Source organism: Macaca nemestrina, chromosome 6, assembly GCF_043159975.1.
Source record: "Macaca nemestrina isolate mMacNem1 chromosome 6, mMacNem.hap1, whole genome shotgun sequence".
Lineage (NCBI taxonomy): Eukaryota > Metazoa > Chordata > Mammalia > Primates > Cercopithecidae > Macaca > Macaca nemestrina.
This window is the reverse complement of record NC_092130.1, coordinates 67,301,036-67,323,228: the sequence shown is the minus strand read 5'-3', so window position 1 is coordinate 67,323,228 and position 22,193 is coordinate 67,301,036. Positions and strand designations below refer to the sequence as shown.

The 22,193-nt window shown below is 44.3% G+C and overlaps 1 protein-coding gene across 6 annotated transcripts in view; it reads right to left on the bottom strand.

The window, feature by feature from the left end:
• Positions 1 to 22,193, bottom strand: part of LOC105499974 (MCC regulator of WNT signaling pathway) — a 480,351-nt gene that overhangs the window by 74,695 nt on the left and 383,463 nt on the right. For all 6 annotated transcript variants that reach the window (XM_011772875.2, XM_011772876.3, XM_024787157.2 and 3 more), the window contains 2 exons: positions 5,694 to 5,857; positions 3,260 to 3,466 (listed from right to left, as the gene is read on the bottom strand). In XM_011772875.2, coding sequence (XP_011771177.1) covers positions 3,260 to 3,466; positions 5,694 to 5,857 — 371 coding nt within the window. The remainder of the gene's footprint in view (positions 1 to 3,259; positions 3,467 to 5,693; positions 5,858 to 22,193) is intronic.

The following is a 22,193-nucleotide window of genomic DNA, read 5'->3' as shown; positions in this document are numbered from 1 at the left end:
GCGACTCTCTGGGGAGCTCTCAGGGCACTCTCTGTGTTTACCTGTCCCCACCACTTGACATATACCTTTGCAGTGATCTGTTTACTTGCCTGTCTCCCCAACATCCTTGAAGCCAGGGACTGTGTCCTGTTCATCATTGTAACCCCTCTGCCTGGCACAGAGATGACCGACCATGTTTATGAAATGAATGAATGAATGAAGAATAAAGTACTTCCTTTCTAGAGTAATTCTCCCTTGCCTACATTAAGCCCACTTCTTCATGTGTGAGGAAATACATGGCTGCATTACAGAGCATACAGAAATAAATGATTGCCTCATTCAATAATGAACTAGGACCAATAATAAAATTGCCTGTTGTTCCTTAGTTACTGCTCTGCCACTAGCCCAATTTGTTAACTGACTACATTAAAGATCTAATTAAATTAAATCTTGAACAAAGCTCAGAAGATCTACAGAGAGCACTTTGCTTAATTACAGGCGGGGTTCAAGCACCAATCCTATTGATCTGGTCAGTTAAAATTCTATACAATGAATGTGGGCAAAGAAAAAAAGAAAGTGGTCCCAGCTGCTCGTCAGGGAACTTTGATGAACTGTGGATTCAGAGCTGCTATAAAGACAGCAAAGGCGAACCAGCCTTGTACTCTGTACTGTCATAGGGATGAACAGAAAATGGCACCTCAGTTGCTCTGCAGAGCTACACATCGTGAAGAACAGAAGACAATGACAACCACAAAGGACAGATCCCTCCTGAGGGAAATAAAGCACACTTGGTGGGTGGACGGGTGGCGGCTGGAAGAAGACTTTCGGCACTTAAAGTCTACTAAACAGGCATTCAAATGCATCTAGTACACTTTTTGAGATCCACACTCATCTTGAAATAAAAAGAAATAAATCCAATTCATGGTATCTATATACATTCCTGAGAGTATCTCTAGTTGAGGAAGAAATAAAAGTTAACATCATTTGAAGGTAACTGAAATAAAAACTATATAAAACCACACTAGTTGCACAAACTTATAAAAGGTAACAGATGTGACTGGAAGAAAGGTTTTGACTAAAATGTGTCTATGTGTGTAGGCCTGTATGTGTGTGTGTGTAATTATCCAATGTCCACATTAGAGTTCTTCAAACATCTAAGGATTCCTATTTAAAAAAATGACAGAATGCCAAAGACTCATAGGGACTTGGCAGGTTAGGCTATGCATGACCCAGGCAGTCTGGCCCCACAGCCCTGGTACCTAGTGCAGTGCCTCCGCACTGTGCTATTCTAAATACTGACCTCCAGAGTTGGAGAAAACAATGGAAAGTGGGGAAGGGGACTTTTTACTTTTTGCTAGTCAATCAAGGGCTGGCAAATGAGAGAAGAAAATTCATTCTAAACCACAATATGTAATTACACTGAACACCAACAATTTCCCTCACAAAACATGCACCATCAGAATGCACACGCTAAGAGTAAGTACATACCTAATTAGGGCATCAATCATAATCATCGGGGAGTATAACCCAGGAAATTACAGGTGGTGTGAGCTTTAGTGCTAAGCAAATTTCGTCATGTTGCCCAGATAAAGCCTTTGCTGACTGGGATGATTTACACCTGCTGATGCAAGGATGGAGACTGGCATCTGATATAGCTGCATACTGAAAATATGCTTATGCACGTGAGTTAAGACAAAATGATGTTCAGATATGAGAGGCAGTAGTGCCAGCCTTTTAATTATGACATTAGCACACATGAAGAAGAGTTGATAACATTTAAAAATAGTAATTTCTTCCATATTTTTCAAATGAGGAAGAGTTGATAACATTCAAAAATAGTAATTTCTTCCATATTTTTATATAATGGCAAGTAAGAACACTTACAAATGGATTAAAAACAAAACGATGTACACATCCCAAGATTGTTGAAGGATAGAAGAGCAAGTTATTTACAAGGTCTTTTTTACGGCTAAGGGAGCAAGAGTAATGGTGAAGGATGATGAGACCCACTAGATGTATTTTTCCCTTTTTTTTTTTTTTTTTTTTTTGAGATGGAGTCTCCCTCTGTTGCCCAGGCTGGAGTGCAGTGGCATGATCTTGGCTCACTGCGACCTCCACCTCCCAGGTTCAAGCGATTCTCCTGCCTCAGCCTCTCAAGTAGCTGGGTCTACAGGCACACAGTACCACGCCCGGCTAATTTTTGTATTTCTAGTGGAGACGGGGGTTTCATCACATTGTCCAGGCTGGTCTCGAGCTCCTGACCTTGTGATCTGCTTGCCTTGGCCTCCCAAAGTGCTGGGATTACAGGCGTGAGCCACTGCGCCCAGCCAGTATTTTTCCCCTTCTAAGTCAACTTTATCTGTGTACAAAATTAGCAGTCAGAGCACAACTAGAAAACAAGCTTCTAATATTGCCAAGACGGAGAAAGAGAGTCAAGTAAGTCTAGTAATTCAAAGTGAAGTTCAGAGGGAAGTGTTTGAGGAATTCATTGCTTTACCCCCCTACCCAATCATAGATCAAACTCACAGCCAAACACAGAAGTGTTTGTGGGTTCCTGGGATTAAAAACTTCATCTTGGAAAAACTAAAGGCTTTAACAATTCTGCCAAACATTTCTATCCTGAAACATCACCTCCTTCAGTAATGGATACATGTCCTAAACAAAATGGTACTCAAACTAGATCAAGCCCTAGGGTGAATAGCAGGAGTCACACGTACACATCTGTAAACACAGAGACATACACATAATATGCACGCTTAAAGAGATGCACATACACACATACATGCATGCACACAATGTATTTTAACTTCAGTAAGTCTGCACCAGGAGAGATGACATTCTACATTAGATTCAGTATAAGTAAATGAGAGCAGGTGCTATAAAGCTAAATAAAATTTTATAGAAAAAAATTAAAAGGGGCAAATTCGATATTTTTTTCAAATTCTAAAGACTATTAGTTTATCTTAAAGAACATTTTAATTGAGCTTAGAAAAGACATGTTTACCCTGGAAAGTTTAAAATCACTGCCCCGATGTAATTTTATCAACCAGTCAGATTTAAGATTCCAGAGAAAAGTGTGGTTTTTTTTTTTTTAAATCTTACCTCTACACCTTAGCGATTTCAAACTACTTTCAAGAATGACTTCATAACAAGAAAGACACAGTGATTCCCAAGATTACAAATGCCACAAAATTCTCACGGTGCCCTTGGTGCTACACATCAGCCTCTCTCAGCCCCATGCCCGGGAAGGGCCTAGCCATTATGGATGCAGCACGCTCACCCTCCTCCGGAGCCGGTCCCGCTCTTCCCGGATGGCATTCATGGTGGCCTTGGTCCGGTTCAGCTCTTCCTCTTTGCTGCACAGCATGGCGGTCAGGCTCTCATTCTCTTCCCTCAGCCCAGCCAGCTCCTTCTCCCACCGAGACCTCTCTTCAGCCAGGTTAGGATACAGGTCCCGGCCAAGCACCCCCTCAATCTCCTCAACTGTCTGTAAAACACAGCCCCAAAGAAAAGTCAAGTAAATATCCTTGGGGAAAGGGGATGGGAAGAAAATAGGCTGAACAGGAATAAATGTCCACAGAGGAGTGTGTTCTAGAACCACTTTGTTATTAACAGTGATCATGACTAGGGATACCCCAAAGTTATCCTGTTCCCAATTTCAGATGAGGCTCTGTCACTTGCCTGGGGTACAGTCTGTGTTACCCAGCAACCTTCAGAGTAAGAAAAACAGTGAGTCCTCTCCTGGCAGCTGAGTGTCTGTGGTGCTAGCTGACACATCCACACAATGCTTATTTCCTTCACTTGAGTTCTAGAGTTGGTGGATACACACAGCCAGGCAGAAGGCCATTTAGTGATCCTGGTAATGTGAGGACAAACATGAGGTTGTAAACTGCATACAAAATCTAACTTGAAGCTTCCTAAATTATAGGCCTCCCACGTGCCAACTCAGCGATAAGATAGGTCACATTACCATTTCCAGCTTTTAGTGCCACATCCAAATTCAGATGGTGCAAATGAGGTTCAGTCTCAAGATGTGAAAGGCAAAAATAAACCTCATTGACACAGAAAAGAGGAAGCTCATTGTGGAGATTTCTAAGACAGCAGGGATTAAATTAATTAATAACACAGCTTCAAAATGGAAAGGAAAATCTTAGTAGCACATACAGAGCTTTAAAAAATTCATTTAAAAACATTTAAAGGAGAAGAAACATGCATAATATTAGGAAAAAAAGGAAGAAGTCATTCTGCTTCACATTTACTGTCCTTTGAAAAAGGAAGCACAAGCCAGTGGATAATGAAACAAGAGGGAGAATTACTATGCAGAATACTATGTGAAGAGATGGGATAAGAAACCGAAGGCTGGCCGGAGGTGGTGGCTCACGCCTGTAATCCCAGCACTTTGGGAGGCCCAGGCGGGTGGATCACCTGAGGTAAGGAGTTCAAGACCAGCCTGACCAACATGGTGAAACCCTGTCTCTACTAAAAATACAAAAATTAGCCGGGTGTGGGGGCGTGCACCTGTAATCCCAGCTACTTGGGAGGCTGAGGCAGGGAGAATCACTTGAACCTGGGAGGTGGAGGTTGCAGTGAGCTGAGATCACGCCACTGCACTCCAGCCTGGGCGACAGAGTGAGACTCCATCTCCAAAGAAAAGAAAAAAAGGAAGAGGAGAGGAGAGGGGAGGGGAGGGGAGGGGAGGGGAGGGGAGGAGAGGATGCCTCAAATACTAAAAAACATCACTCTTAGATGCTCATGTTGGTTCTCAAATCTTGCTGCCCCTTTCCCCATGTGCTGCTTTGTCTTTCCTTTAAGTCTGGAGACTCTCATCCTACTTGGCTCTGCTCCAGACCCTGTGGCTTTGTCCCTAGCTGGTTGATAGAGGCCCTTGGCCTTCTCCTTCCCTCTCAACCCCGAGGCTCGGGCTAGACCCAAGTTGACATTACAATCAAATATAGGGCCCAGGAGATTCCAGAGAAAGAAATACCAGCAACTGCTTCTCCCTGCCCTGAACCATATCAACTACATATTTGCAATTGAGATGAAGAAAGATGGAAAACCAGCAGTGTTACAAACATGTATCATGGTTTACCTTGTGACACCACAGTTCTTTTGTGCAATCCAGGATTCCTACTGACAGAAACTTGGGCCTACATTTTCTCTTTATGGGCTCCTCCTAGACTTTTAAATTTGAATTGCTATGCCCAGGTCACTAACTTATGTCAAAGGAGTATCAAGATACTAGAGGCCTAGTATCAATAAGCCTTGACTTTCCCGTCATTCACAACAAGTTTGTGCAGATGCAAAAAATTCCTCTCACCATCTCAAACAGCAAGAGGAATTGATGAATGGACTCCTGAAATTGTATAGAGGCCTTAGAGCTTTTCCAAAACTTACAGCTTAAGAGTGCTCTATGATGAACCACACTAAAATGACATGGTTCAATACTAGCAGTCGAATCGTTTTCAAGTAAATTGTCCTTTTTACTGCAAAGCCAGTGAACCTGACTGCTGACATCATGACTTTTTCTGAAAGAATTCAGCCCAACCAAAATTTCTAGGGTCCTCATTTCTACCCCATGGCCCAATCTATTGTATGGCTCTCATGGAAACTTTCATCCCTAGTAAGTATTTAAGAAAACTGCGCTTCAAGAGAAGGATTGGACCATTTCCCTTTGAGAACCTCACAGGGCCTCACAGAGGGCGAGGAAGGTCTACCTTAATCGCCAGGTCGCAGTGCTCGCTGGCCGTGGTGAGCTGCTCGATGTGCCTGTCTACCTCGGCCACGGAGAGGCTACAGCTGCTCTTCTTTCTGCCGCAGACGACATTCTCCAGCCCCGTCAGCACCCTCTGCAGTTCTGAGTTCAGGTCACTGCAGTTGTCTGTGAGTGAACGAAGACAAAATGTGTTACACAGGGCAACAAATGCTCTCTGTTTTGCTTACCATGAGGGACCCATTCAGGTAACGGGATGGCAATGGAGCTTGACATTTCAAAGCTCATGCCAGCCTGCCTAACCTCACAGGCACTGTCTCTGAGGCTTAGAGCCAGTGCAAAGCTCTTTTTATTAAGCAGTTTCAGACGATGGTCATTTTCTGAATTCTCTTGTCTTTCACTCAAAGCAGCCACATCTTGAGTTTCTTTGGTAAGAACAAAGAAACGCCCAGAAAAGGCTGTTGGCACTTCCAGAGCCTCTGGTCAACCTGTCTGCTCAGTCATTCAGACAAGCACTAACTGCGGAAAGATCCCGTAACTTTACTAAATGTAACAAAAAGTCTCAGAATGAGCAGAGATGCTAGGTATTTTGAAAAACAGAAACTGTGTAAGAGATAGTCCTCGTCCTCAATGAGCCTAAAACCAAGACTTTTCCATGACAGAACCAATCAATATGCTCCACCATTGCAATTTAATCCATGTTCTTTCATCGGGGAAAAAAAAACTGTTCTAACAAATTCCTTATTGTTCTCCAATAAGGCAACCAATTCTAATCATTTGATTTTGACTTAAAAACTTGGGTTGCTTTGAATTGCTGGACATCCAGGGCCTGGTCAGAGAAGTAAAAAAATAATTATAATGTGACCCAGATGTATCTCAGAAGACAATTTTGTTGGGAAAAAAAAAACTCCCCTTAAAGTCAAATACAAAGTTTGTAACCAGCTATTTTGGATTCTGTCTATTGCCACGCCATTCAATTATTGTTGCAGGGCAGATGCTGACTGATTATATGTAATCTTTCAGAGTATATTCTTCCCATCCATCCAGCCTGACCCTGCATGAAAGTTGCTCGGTGTCTTCCATTTTCTTCTTCTCTGCTGCATGCTTCTCACCACAGGTTCCATGGACTAAAATGGTCAACTGCTTTTGGGACTTACCTTTGGAAGGCTTCAAGAAAACTCTTGGCACAACAGGAACAGGACTTCTGAGAATGTTTTAGTCAACCTCATCTGGTCGCCTCTATCTGTAAATTACCTAAATCTAGAGAGATCAGCCTAAGGCTTTCACTCCAACCAGTACACACAACTATTCCACCTACTTCTCAAACCTGTTCCTCCCTGATCTTTCCCATTTCCATGAATAGCACCTCTATCCACCCAGTTACTCAGGTGAGCTCTGAGGCAACCTTCCATGCCTTTGCCTGACATACTAAATCCAATTCATCTTGTGACCACAACCTCCAAAACTTATCATCAAACTAACCTCTTATTACCATCTCTACTGACACGATCCTGCTTTAAGCCATCATCATCTCTCAACTGGACCACTGTAAATCTCCTACCTCCACTCTCCCTGTGGTCACCAAAGTTAGCCTCCTAAAAGCACAGATCAGAACAAGTTATTTTTCTAGCTCAAACTGTCTAATGGCTTCCCATCATCATTCATGTAAAGTCCCAACTCCTTACCAGAGTCTGTAAAACTCTGCATGATCAAGACTGATGTGCTCAGTTCAGGCTGCAACATGTTCCTGGGGAGCTTTTATAAACTACAGATGCCCAGGCCCCACCCCAAACCAATCACAATCACAATCTCTGGGGGTGGGGCTTGCACAATGGCAACTTTAGGTTCCTCAGGTAATTCTACTGTGCAGTCAGAGTGAGAACCACTGATCCGATCTTGCCTCACCCGACCACCTTCCCCTGTTCACTATGCTCCATTCACACTCCTTCCCCTCATTGGCTATGCTCCATTCACACTCCTGGCCTTCTTTCTTCCCCTGGAATATGCCAAACTCCTGTCTGCTCCACGGGTTCCTTTTCCTTTGCTGTTTCCTTTGTCTAGGCTGATTTCTTAAAATTTTAATTAAAAAAATAAAAATAAAAACCCTCCTTTTTAGAGACAGGGTCTTGCTCTGTTGCACAGGCTGGAGTGCAGGGGTACAATCCTAGCTCACTAAAGCTTTAAACTCTTGGGCTCAACCTATCCTCCTCCCACCTCGGCCTCCCAAGTAGCTGGGACTACAGGTACACATCACCACAACCAGCTTGTGTTTTTATTTTTGTGCAGAAATAGGGTCTATGTTGCCCAAACTGGTCTCAAACTTTTGGCCTTAAGCGATCCTCCTGCCACAGGCTTCCAAAGTCCTGAGATTATAGGCATGAGCTACCATGCCTGGCCAACCAAATTTCTACATATTGTTCAGCTCTCAGCTCAAATGCTACCTCCCAACAAGCTCTTCCCTATCTAAAGCATGGAGTTTTACCTCCTCCCTTGCCCAGTCCCTATCTTCTTATCCTATTTTTTTCATGGCAATTATCGCTATCTGATTTGACTTATGTGTTTGTTTTCTCTCCTCTACTAAAACATAAGCTCCAGGAAAGAAGGGACTTTGATCTTCCTCACCATTGTATCTCCAACACAGAATAGGGTAGGCAGTCAAATATTATTTTTTAAATGAGCAAAGGGAAACACCACATCACCATTTATTTAATAAACAGGAAGGCTATAAACAGACTCTACAACAGTATGTTTTTCTTTTTTCTTTTCTTTTCTTTTTTTTTGAGATGGAGTCTCACTCTGTCTCCCAGGCTGGAGTGCAGTGGTGCAATCTCAGCTCACTGCAAGCTCCGCCTCCTGGGTTCAAGCGATTCTCCTATCTCAGTCTCCCAAGTAGCTTGGAATACAGGTGTGTGCCACCACACCTAGCTAATTTTTATATTTTTAGTAGAGATAGGGTTTCACCATGTTGGCCAGACAAGTCTCGAACTCCTGACCTCAATGCTTTTGTTCCTTGTTATGGTCCTCGACTTGAGCTGCTAAGAACTAGGATGCTCATCACTGCAGAGGCCCTCTGGAGATGGAGGAGGGTGGACACCACCCACTGGAGGCAAAGGACCCAAGTGAGGAGCAGAACTCCTCAGAGAACACACCAACCAGCCTCTGAATGACCATGTACCCTCTGGTGCAGGTCTCCTGGTATCCAGAGCTGGTGTGAATACGCTCTCCTGAGTTACGTGCATTAAGTGCTCATGAGTGAGATGCTCATGAAATATTCAGACATTCTGTGCTGATTTCCCTAGCACAGGTCCACCTGATGCAATAATCACACTGGAAATGTCTGCTGAGGGGCTCTCACAGCAGGGCCGGAGGGGTGGCAACAGTTGCTTATTGAGGGTGCTGGGTTACAGGCAGCAGGAAGAGGGGCTAGGCATGTGACCAGTATTTCTTTCTCATACTTAAATTAGGCAGTTGCCGAGCCCTGACTCAGGCCAGAAGCAGAGTGCAAAGATGGGTAAGAGACTAACCTTAACTGTGAGAGACTCCCAGATTTACAAGGCCACTGCCCCGCCTCTCTGCTGCCCACACTACTGTAAGGAAAGTAACCATAGAGGCCAGGCGCAGTGGCTCACTCCTGTAATCCCACTACTTTGGGAGGCCAAGGTGGGTGGATCACCTGAGATCAGAAGTTCAAGACTGGCCTGGCCAATATTGTGAAACCCCATCTCTACTAAAAATACAAAAATTAGCCAGGTGTGGTGGCACACACCTGTAATCCCAGCTACTGGGAAGGCTGAGGCAGGACAATCGCTTGAACCCAGGAGGCGGAGGTTACAGTGAGCTGAGATTGTACTCCAGCCTGGGCAACAGAGCAAGACACAACACTCTATCTAAGAAAGAGAGAAAGAGAGAAGGAAAGAAGTAAAGAAAGGAAGAAAGGAAGAAAGGAAGGAAGAAAGGAAGGAAGAAAGGAAGGAAGGAAAGTGGCCAGGTGTGGTGGCTCATGCCTGTAATCCCAGCACTTTAGGAGGCCAAGGCAGGCAGATCACGAGGTCAGGAGTTTGAGACCAGCCTGACCAACATGGTGAAACCCTGTCTCTACTAAAAATACAAACATTAGCAGAGCACAGTGGTTCATGCCTGTAATCCCAGCTACTCAGGAAGCTGAGGCAGGAGAATCGCTTGAATCCGGGAGGTAGAGGTTGCAGTGAACTGAGATCGAGCCATTGCACTCCAGCCTGGGTGACAGAGGGAGACTCCGTCTTTAAAAAAAAAAAAAAAAAAGAAAGAAAGGGAAGTAACCATAGGTAACACAGTGCAGACACAAGACAGAGAGTTGGCAAGATGTGAGGTCATTTATGTTGATGCACAGACTCTAAAGAGTATCTGCCCTTCAAATCAAGAAGGGCTACACATGCTTTCTTTGGTCACAGGAAGCTGAATGTATAAAAACACAGGTGGGGTGATGAACCCCACAAACTCCAGTTTGTGCTGCAGAGCTCTGCACTGTGGCTTCACACAGGCCCACCAGTTAGCACTTGGCTGTCCATTGCTATTTTTCCCTGTTTGGAGCCTCACGGGAGGATGAGGAGACTGGGCCACCTGGAGCAGGTATTCTGTGTCCCCTGTCAAGGTACTATCTCAAGGTACCAAGCACTCATCACCACTCATCCCCAGCATCCACATGGCTCCAGAGAGAACTGTCTTTCAGAGTCTGTGGCATAAGGTGCCACAGTAGGTCCTAAGTATGGGAGCAGAGTTGCTGAATCATATGGTAATTCTATGTTAAACAAAAACAACGAAAAGCAATGACTCAAATAATTGTACCCCAACGTTCATAGCGGCATTATTCACAGTAGCCAAAAGGTGGCGTAGCCCAGGGGTACATTGACAGATAAAGGAACAAAATGTGGTCTCTTAATACAACGTAATGTTATTCAGCCTTAAAAAAAGAAATAAAATTCTTTTACATGCTACAACATGAACCTTGAAAACATTATACTAATTAGAATAAATCAGACACAACATGACAAATATTTCCACTAATACGAGGTATCTAGAAGAGGCAACTGCGGAGACAGGAGATAAAGTTTACCAGGGGCGGGGGTGATGCAAGAATAGGGAGTTATTGCTTAATGGGTACAGAGTTTACGATGGCATGAAAACGTCCTGGAAATGGGTGGTGGTGATGGTCACATTAACTCTGTGAATGCCACTGAACTGTACACTTAGAAATGATTACCATGGTAAATTTCATGTTTATGTTACCACAATAAATATAATAAATGTATTTCAGTGAGTAAAATGAGGAGATATAAGCAAATAGGCATATGAAACGGAAAACAGTAACCTTCAGGAATGGCAGTACATTCAGAAAAGATTTGAGGTATTGTAATTTAATTAAAAAAAAATTTTTCCCCTGTGGGTTGGAGAGCAGGAGAAGGAAGAAAGAGATACGGGAAGTCTAAGGATGAGGGGGAGTAATGTACTCTTTAGGAAAACCCTGGCCCCCACTGCCACGTAACTCCACGAAGGGCAGCTGAGGAAGGCCCACTGGCTTTCTCCTTCAGCCTCACTGTAGTTTATTTTTTTATTTTAAAAATTATTATTTTTTTTTTCCATTGGCAGGGGTCTCATTACGTTGCCCAGGCTAGTATCGAACTCCTGGGCTTCAATCCTCCCACCTCAGCTTCCCAAGTGGCTGGGATTACAGGCGTGAGCCACCTGTGCTGTGCTTTATACATCAAAGGAAACTGCTACTATGTCCAGGAGACAGAGAGGCGGCCTTTGGTAGCAAATACACATTCCTTTAAGTGTATTTGTACTGTGCCTCTTTCCAAAGAATTTGAGGTTGCTTATCACGAGCAGCCACAAATAAGGGGAAAACACGGTGACTGGATCCAGGAAAGGCTGCGAGCAAACGGAGGCTGACCCAGCTGAGGGCTGACTCCTCCAGCCAGCCTTGAGCTTCCTGGCAGCCTGAGCAAATATGAATTATCTCCTGACAGAAAGGAGGAAGCATTCTGGTTTTACAAGGGAGACAAGGTGTTTTTGGCAACAGAGACTAGAAGGATTTGGGTACACGGTACTTCATACGTGGTGTGAAGTGATGTGACGCCAGTCTCCTTAGCTAGTTTCACACATATGCAGATTTCATATGGTTTCTTCTTATGCTAACCTTCAGTTAAAATTAAAGTTGCAGACCATTTAAAGTACAAGATAAAGGGAACTCTGGGGAGCACTAGGCTCACATAATCTTGGCACTCAGTCTTCCAAGGTGTCTGATAAGACTGAACAGGACCCAGAAGACTGGATGGAATGGACCTCCCCCCTTTGTCCAGCAGATGCAAACCAGTCATCTGCAGCCAAAGATGTGCTTGCATATGGGGTGGGGTTATGGTGTCTGGCGTGGTCTTTTTTTAATTTTTAAAACAGTTTTTGAGTTAACTGTCAACATTTTAAAAATTGCTAAAATTTATGGCTATTCTTGTAAAATGAGAAGATCTGACAATGCTGGGCCCAGCTTCTCAACCACAGCCATCTGCGGAGGGGCCAGCCGCAGACCCCGGGACTCCGCACGCCCAACCCACGGTGCTCCTCCGCTCTGCCCGCCTCCACCCGAGTCAGTGGCTCCTCCTGCCCTTTTCCTCTTTTCTAAATGCAGTTTTCCTCAGTTGGCCTCCTGATAAGAGCTCAAGAATACACAGCTCAGGTTATATTTTTCTAATGAGAACCAGAGCCTTAGGTTTTTATGTTGCTGTTTGGGGAAAGACCCACATACGGCAGGTTCTCAAATAACATTTTGTTCAACATCGTCTCATTATAACATAGATGAGGAGGGAAACACGGATTCCCAGCTGGGGCCACTGTCTGTGTGAAGTTTGCACATTGTCCCCTCCCCATGGCTGTGTGGTTTATCTTTGGGTATTCCAGTTTCCCCTACACCCCAAAGCTCAGCACGTTCGGTTCATTGGTATGTCTAAATAGCCCCAGTCAGAGACAGAGACAGAGACAGAGAGACAGAGAGAACGAATGTGTGTGTCCTGCGATGGGATGGCACCTGGCCAGGGTGGGTTCCCATCCAGTACCCTGAGCTCCCGGGATAGGCGTCAGCTACCTGCGACAGTGACCTAGAATAAGGGGTTAAATAATTATCTCCCTTATTTTTATTAATCTGCCCTAAATGTACATATAGCTCAAGTTTATTCCCACGTTTAATATTAGAAGTGTTTTGGGTCTCTATTTAGAAATTCACTAACATTTCTGTGACCACAAATACACTACAGGAACTTAACTCTTGATTATATGAATTAACCATAAATGTGGTATCATTACACGTCATTTCATTTAAGGTTGCATTTTCCAGGAACCTATCAATGACACTGAGGACTTACTATACTTTGGAAATCTGGAAAGGAGGTAAGAGGACATTCATGGCTATGAAAACTAAGAAGGCTAATGAGCCTTCTTGCTTAAACACACACAGTGGGCAAAGCTGATTTTCTTCTTTCTCACTTAGGATCAGCTATGCCTATGACCAGAGTTGACACCATTAACTACGGCAGAGTTGGTTCATTTTGAATCAGGTGTTAAAAGTTGCTTTTTTAAACAAACAAGCCCTGTAAAAATCCTAAGTCAAATAAAAGTGCAGCTCCAACAACTGAGATGTTACAAACACCCGCTGGTCCACCTGATTCCAACCAAGCAGTCCCCTCTTTACCAGAATGACTTTGCTCCAAAGTATGGTTCCAGCTTCCAAAAGCACATGTTCCTGGGGATCGGTACTTGCTTCACACTAGTAGTTAGGTATCTGCCTGGTTTGGAAGCCTTCCATGCTGGGTCTTGATTAAGCTTTGCCTTTGATACGGCTTGGGTTTGTGCCCTTGCCCAAAAACCATTCTGAATTGTAATCGCCAGTGTTGGAGGAGGTGCTTGTTGGGAGGTTACTGGATCATGGAGGCAGACTTCTCCCTTGTTGTTCTCGTGATAGTGAGTTCTCATGAGACCTGGTTGTTTTAAAAGTGTGTAGCACCTCCCCTTTCTCTCTTTTTCCTCCTTCTCTGGCCATGTAAGATGTGCTTGCTTCCCCTTCACCTTCTGCCATAATTTTAAGTTTCCTGAGGCCTCCCCAGTCATGCTTCCTGTACAGCCTGTGGAACTGTGAATCAATTAAACCTCTTTTCTTTACAAATCACCCAATCTCAGGTAGTTCTTTATAGCAGTGTGAAAACGGACTAATACAGCCTTGAAATCTCATTTTCCAGGAAGCCTTCCCAGCCCTTTGGCACTCAGCCCTAAAAGTTGATGATTTCATTCATTCAACAGTGTGTTCCCAGAGACTCGCAGTGCTGGGCATGGAACGTGTGCTCTACAGACACTGGATGAGATTAACATGTAAAATCAATGGAAGACTTTTTATAAGCCAACTTTTTAAAGTCCCAAGTTTTTGTTAATTCACTTGTTAATCAAGTATCATCAAATTTAAAACATATCAAATGACATTATCACAGCCTGCTAATAAGGTAGAAAGCTTTCAATTAAGATCCCCAAGGTAGAAAGCTGTCAGTGAAGTTAGAGACATAAGCCACTGAGAATTTTAGCCAGGCTAAGAAACAGAAGCATCTGTAGGCCTGCTACAATGTGTGCTGTAGCAGGATTGGCCATTCACCATATCCTTGCCGCCTCCTGAGGGCCAACGCACACCACCCACCCCTCTTTTCTGACTGGGCAAACACCATGCCTGGTAAAGCAATTCAAGGTGGAAGAGAGACCTACAGATTCTTTCAGCATCAATACAGACTTTCTGTAAAGGCAAGATGTTATATCCCAGGGATGTAACAGTTCAGATCTTGTTGTAGCTCTACAGCTGAAACCAGGAGGGCTGTTGTTTTTTTTTTTGAGCATTCCTCTGTACTCTGCATACAGCAAGGCCCTCTTTAATTCCACTGAGGAACAAACACAAACCAAAAAAAAGTAACATAGAAAATTAGAAAACAGAATAGTCATCTTTTAGGGCTGAACACCAAAGAGAAGACTGAAAGGTCTGGGAGGAAGGGAGAAAGAGTATCCATAGAGGTTACCTCTTGCTTTGTGTCCCATGTTGCCTCTGTCTACCTAAGACAAGAAGACTTATGAGAACAATGTTGTGGTAGTTTAAAAACTCCTCAATATCACCTGTAATGGACAAAATGACATTAGGACCCTCCTGCTGCAACATGGTAATGAGGACCATAACCCACATATGTTCTTGCAAAAAAAAAAAAAAAAGTTACCCTCAAATCTTATAAGAAAACAATCAGATCATCAGATTGAGGGACATTCTATTATACCACCAACTGACGTCCTCAAAATGGCAATGTCATGAGAGACAAAACAGCAGGAGGGAGGATCTGTTCTAGATTAAAGGACAGTCAAAAGACATGAAAACTACATATAATGTGTGAGCCTTGACTGGATCTGGGACTAAACAAAAGCAACCAAGGACATTAATGGGACAACTGGGGAAATCTGAATATGGACTGTGGATTGTCAATGCTTCATCAGTGGTAAAATTCTCAGGTGTGATGAAGGTACTGTGTTTATTATAGGAGAAGGTTCCTTCTTGAGAGGTTTATGCATATGGCTTTAGGGGGTGAAGCATCATGATGTCTGCAACTTTCAAATGGCTCAGAAAAAAACGTATACACAAACACAAATGTGAGCAAGAGAGAAAAAAATCAAAATGTGGCAAAGTGTTAACAATTGGTTGATTAAGATGAGTGGTTTATGGAGGCTTGTTTTACCTTTTCTGTAAGTTTGAAGATCTTTAAAATAAAAAGTTGAGAAAACACTAGGCAAGAAGGTCTCACATGGTCTGGATATGCTGCAGCGGAGATTTAACATGGAGAGCACAACATGACCAATTCTCAGTGCAGCCACCAGAACAGGAGAGCTCTCCTGCAAGTATGCCTTCCACATCCAAATGATCACCAAATACACAGGCACAAGTTGACAGGGACAGGAGGCAGAGAAATTCTAGGCAGAAAAGAGCAGGGTCCCTGGTGAAGCCCCACCCTGAAGCCTAGAACCATGGCCCAAAGTGAGAATATGCAACCTTTTTTCCCCACTGGAATGCTACCTTTTCCAAAATCACCCATGGCCCACCCCGCCCCCCATCCTATACCCATAAAAACCCTGACCCAACTGGCAGAGAGCAGAGAAAGGAAGAAGAAGAGAAGCAGCTGGATGTCAGAGACTGTGGTTTGATGTCAGAGAGCAGCAGCTTGACTTCAGAGCAATGGCTTGACACCATTGCTTTGGAGAAGAGTCCGGCTGAGGACAGCCAGAATCCAGGGGAATATTACCTTCCCATTCCATCCCCCTTCTAGCTCCCCTTCCTGCTGAGAGCCACTTTTATTGGCAATAAAATTCTCTGTATTCACCACCCTTCAATCCTTTGTGCGACCTGATTTTTCCTGGATGCCAAACAAGAACTTGGGTGCCATGGGTGCAGATGCTAAAGGGTGTCACACTGACCCTCTGCCTTCAGTGGTGGAGAGCAACTGCCTCACATGAAAAGGCAGAGGGCTCACTGAGCTGTTTAACACTTAAGCTGCCCACGAACGGCAAAGCTAAAAGAGCACTGTAACACATGCCCTCTGGAGCTTTGGGGGGGGGTCACAGGTCTTCCCCTGAGATGCTGCTGTGGGGCCATCCCGGAGTTTTGTCCTGCTGATGCTCAAAGGCACTTGCTCCGGCCCCTGCACCCACTCACCTGCGTGCTCCTCCTCCCTCGAGGGGTTGAGAGCTGCGGACTGAGTAAGCGAGGCACCCCGTCACGAGGCCTGAGAAGGGGTCAAGGACAATTTCCTCTTTCAAAGTCAGGGTGGGGGGCCTGAGAAGCGCAAGCTGCTACCCCATCACATTCTGACTATAGATCTCTGTTTCTTTTCTCAAAGCAATCGAGGCTGCATTTTCAGAACTTCTATTTTAGCAAAATCTTACCAGCTGGAGATTTGTTTTCATTTTCACTGTTGTCACTTTGGATTCCTGACACAGTTTGTTTCTGTGAATCAACAAACTTGGTCATAAATATGAAGGGATAAGGAAGATTACCTAACATCAACTCCAGGAAGCTGTCCTCCAGGACTGCGAGCCTCTACTGGCCTTGGTGTCCATCTAGGATCCCCCACTCTGCTCTGCGACAGCACCTCCACATAACTCCTAGCCATCTACCTGCAGCCTCAGTGGCAGAAATGTTCTGCAAGTGGTTTCTGCCAGAACTTTTCTGGAAGAAAAGTTCTGTTTCACACATATGTGAAAAAAAGTTCAAATCTACTTATCTGACTACTGATCACCTGAATTGGCACAGCTTTAAAAGAATGATACCCAGTTTTGCAGAGGATGGGAGGAAATATTTGGGGTAAAGAGGGAACGGCAACTGACAATATACAAGAAAAGACTTAATCATTCAATACCTTTGAGAAGTAATCCTGAAGAAATAGAAGTATGTTTAGAGGATAAATTCCAACCCCTTCACTGTGCCTCCCTGGCTTTCTGTCATTACTGACCGCAGCCCAACTCTCAGGCCTCATTTCTGCCCACTCTCCCCCAGGCTCACCAACCTCCAGTCCGAATGGCCCTTTCTTATTGCCTGGGTCACCTGCGGCAGCTCCAGATCCCCTTTAGACAGGCTGTCTCCTGCCCTTGAGAACAATCGGTGGATCCTCCATTAGCACTCATCCCAGGCCCTGTGGCCCTCACGCTAACAGGAGTGAGAGGATTTCCATGCAGCCAGGAGGAGGGGGAAGATGTGGTTCTGGCATCCAAATGTGACCTACAAAATATTTTCTCATAGCAGCAATGTTCACACTGATGGCTGGGGATGCGGTAACAACACTAGCAAGGTCCCGAAGTTATTTCCATGACAGATTACATAGGGTTTCTGAGGCTGGTTTCGGCAGCTAACACTCCTTTATTGTAATGCTGGTTTTAAGAGAAATTATGTCATGAATTTCAAATAACCAAAACAAAATCAACCTTAAAAGACATGGTCTGTTTAGAAAATAAAGACTGTTTATGTTAATAATAGGAGTTCATGAATCCCAAGAACTGTGGGAGCTCATTTTGAGAAAAGGCTGTAGATTAATGCTTTTCCATTTCCATCTTATACCCCAAGTCTCTTCTGGGGACTGAAAAGTTATGCAACAGCAGACTGTGGGGGAAATATTCCAAAGTAACACAAACTGAAGTAGAAAAATAACCTTTCCTGCTCTCAACCCTGGTTACTCTAAGGAAGATTCTGGAATGACTTTAGGGGGTTCTCCTCAGTCGCTTAGCTCTGTTACCATTTGCAGACAGGTCTTATTTGACCAGGCTCAGATCCCTGGGAGAAAACACACAGTCACCCCAGCCAGTGCTCCAGTCAATCAGTGTTCAAACTGTTACCTGGTTCTCAGGGATGATCCATATTGTGACCCTCTCCAGAGAAATTAAGTTGCCCATATAAAGAAAAGAAAAAGGTAACAAAGGGCTTGGCCTGTTACATCAACTAGAGTACAACTTTCAGTCTGGTCTAACCTTTTCAGTCTGTGGACTAGAGGATCACTGACTATCTAGCTACCTCATTCCTAGCAAAAAGCGAGTGTTCTCCAGACAGCCTGCTTTACCTATGTAAACAGTTCTCTCCATGTCTGCAAAAACTGTTTTTGGAAAGGCAGGGCTGCCTTTCCCTGCCCCGACCCTCTCTCCTCACTCTGAGTGGCTGCTTGACGCTTGTAAACACTTTTTCCTGAAGCCATTAAGCCTCATGAGCCAGTAAGCCAGGAAAATCTGGCTTTAGCATCAAACATATTTCACAGTCACAACTGCACCAAAAAGCCAGGTTTCATGTGTAAATTCTTCCTTGGTTGTCCTCCAAAACCTACTCATACAGAGGAAAAATCTAAGTGATCACACCAGAAAGCAAGGTATTCTATGTATAGAACACCTTGGGGTATGAGTAGAGTTCAACCCTAAGGGTATAAATCTCAACCCTCAGGGTATAACGGTTTCATATTTCAATCCTGAGGGTATAATAGTTTGATAGTGCTAAATTCCAGAAAAATAAAAATTTATCACCTAAAATCAAAAGAGATCTCAAAATAACAGAACGCTTCACTGGCTGTGCAAAGGCCCATACAATCAGGGATTTTGTTTTGGAAACAATTGCTCCAGAAAAGCACTGCTGTTGCATTAACAGAAGTGGGAAAATGATCCGCAGGAAAGGACACCAAACATGCTCTAACGTGCATGATGCAATGAGCCTGTGTGCACACATCTGTGCTCTGCTCTATTGCAATACCCAGAATCATTGGGTCCAAGAGTGTTGTTTCTATTTTAATATGAAAGGCCACAAAATCTGACTGCAGATGCTTCGCTATTAAGCCAGGTGCTTGTGATCACACAGCTGCTCCCTAATTCCCCCATCAGCCCTAGAGACCTCAAAGGACTGCAGTAAGCAAAGGAAATCAACCACTGGCATGTCTTCCTGTTTAAACCAAGGACTATCAAAGGAAAGCCATCTATAGAAACACAGGCGACAACAATAAAAACAACTTCTTGGCTTTGTGGCCTTGGACAAGTGACTTACCCTCTCTAAACTCCATTATCCTGATTTTACAGAAGAGGAGCTCTTCAGGGCATCCTTCCGGGTTGGGGATTAAACATGAGGGATGCATGTAAATGCTTGACACAGGGTAAGTGAGTAAAGCATGTTAGCTGGTATATCCACCCTCTCTTTTAATGGCAAGCCTTTGCCAGATGGAGGACATAAAAATTCTAAGCAATGACTCCTACCTTGGCTTTGTCCACTTAATTACCTTTATTTTCTGAACAATTGTGTGACCAGGTTTGAAAAGAGGGAATTTTTTTTTTTAAAAAACATGCAACGTGACAGAGGCTGGAATCTTTTTCCTTTATTTGACTGCTTAGGTAAGTCAAAGAACTTTTTAATTGGATCGTTTATTCCTCCGGGCTTGGAAGACAGTGCCCAGGAGCTAGCCCACTGAAGGGGCAGCTGGACTCTGATGGGTAGGGTATGAAAACAAAAGAAAGTGTATTTTGATGAAGCGAATAGGTTGGACTTAGTCCTATTATCTTTGGAGATCAGCAAATACACTGCAGCAAATTCTGCAGCTCAAGAAAATCTCTGGGTTACTAATGCAGGTTTGCAAATATAGCAACTATAATGAAATGGCTATTTTTAAATGATTTCCTATAATGGTGCTTATATATGGAAGCTTTTTTCCCTGTTGAAGAAATTTAATTGGAAAATGGCAAAGGAATAAGAAGAGGCAGACGGCCAGTTCCGCTGAACAAACACACGACTATGCTGTGTGAGCAGCTTTCATGAACTCCTCCTTGTTGTGCCCAAGTGTTTGTCCTCCTGGGGGATCTGGCAGAGCTACCCCTGCCTGGTGCAGCCTCCTCCTCACGGGCTCCTACCCCACTCAGTCCCCGGATTCCTGCTCGGCTGTGACCTCTGGGAAGCATTCTTCCACGCTCCTCCCCGAGGTTATCGCCAGGGCCACTGCAGGCCTGCTATGGAGTCTTAACTGCACTGTGAGGTCTTCCCTGTGGACCTGTCTGCATCCTCCAAAGAACTGTGAGCTTTGGGATGGGGTTCATTCACTGCTGCTCAAGTATGTGAGTATCTCCTATGCGCAGGCACTGCTATGCTGATCAATTAGGCAGGTGAAGTCCCTGCCCGCGTGGAGCCTGCACTCTGGCATGACAGCCAGATAAAGCTTGATAACACACAAGGAAGAGAGTATAATCACAATCCATCCTCAGGGAGTGCTCCATGCTATGAAAGAAAATGAAGCAGGGAAAGGGAGGCGAGTGGCTGCAGAAGAGTGAGGGATGAGGCATGACTCTAGAGGGGAGGGCGGGGGTCCTTTGCAGAGACAGCTGCTGAGGAAGGAGGGCTCCAGGCGGAAGGAACAGCCAGCACAGAGCCCCGGGCAGGAGAAGCAGCTCAGGCTGGAGGAACAGGAAGCCAGGAGGCCAGAGTGGCTAGAGCTGGAAGAAAAACAGAACAAGTGGCCAAGGAGGAGGCCAGAAGCAGGGAACACCCTGTTGGCTGCGTGCTGGGAATCTACAAGTAACTCTAGGCTTGAAGGATTTGAGGGTGGGAGCAAAGTGACCTGACAGCAGATTCTGTCTTTTATCCCCAGTACCTAGCACAGCCCCAAGTGAGTCTGCTGACTAAATGAGAAAAAAAGCTTCTATGTGTGGACAGAGAACACGTGTCAGCACTGGGCAGGGAAGGTCACTCCCCTCCAGGAACTCAGTCTTCTCAGGAAAGAGGCTACCACCAGTTATAACTAACCCATGTGTTTTTAAGTGAGGGACAGAATGAAAAGAATAGTTTGGGAAAAAAATGAGGATGCCCATGGCGCCGACAGGCGGACGCTGGCTTCTGTGTGAGGACCAGTGCTACAGATACCACCTCATGTCAGGAGGTCCAAGAAGTCCCACAGGAAAGACATCCATGTAAGTGGGTTTATCCCTGCACTTCCCAAATGTATTTAATTATGGAACTTTGTTGGAGTGCAGGTCACTTATTAATTCCATAAAATACAATTTGAGAGAAGTGAATAGAGGGATCAGTATAGGGTTGACACTCTACAATGATTAGCAATTTCCAGGCTGTTTAAATCTGTCTGGCTGCCTAAGGCGGAAGACAGAGTCCTGAAGCTTGGGGCTGCCAGGGTTAGAGATTTATGATGCCTGTATGAAGTCAGGATGTGAGTATGAACTTAGCATGCTGGTATGAACTTGGCACATGCATGGTCTGGTTGCAGGGAGTTGTGTGTATTGTAACATAAAGCCCAGAGTCTCGGTTCGGTTTAATTGGGGGAATTGTCTTCACTCCTCATGATACTTCTGCCTGGTTTAAGCTGCTACCAACATACAGCTGTCAATGGCTTCGATGCATTTTATTTGGCCTTAGATGCAATCCAGACTACTGATCGCTCCTTCCTTATTAGAGCCTCTTCTGCCGCACTGGCTTCCAGAATACCACTCTCCTCATTTTATTCCTTCATCTTTGGCTGGCTGACTGGTGGATTGGTTGATTACCTCATTCATTCATTCCCACTACTATCTTTAAACACGTTATGTGCCAGGCCCTGTGATAATCTCTGAAGATATACTAGGAGATGAAACAAACATGCTTCTGCCTAGTGGAATTTAGTGGGAGAGTCCGTCAAGCAAATAAATACTATTATGTAATTTAAAATGTCAATGTGATAGTAAGATACAAATGGGGCAATGACAGAGTCAACAATTATCACGTGCAAACACCCTGATGTCTCCCAGCTGCTTTTCTTCAGCCCAGGTCTCTCCTCTTGGTTTTTTTAATCTGAATACCTACTGCCTTCTGAAGTATCTCTGCTCAAATACTTCAAGACACTATAAACCCATGGACAAACAGAACACACGATCTCCACCTATCATATAGTTCCTGCCCCAAGCAAAACAAAAC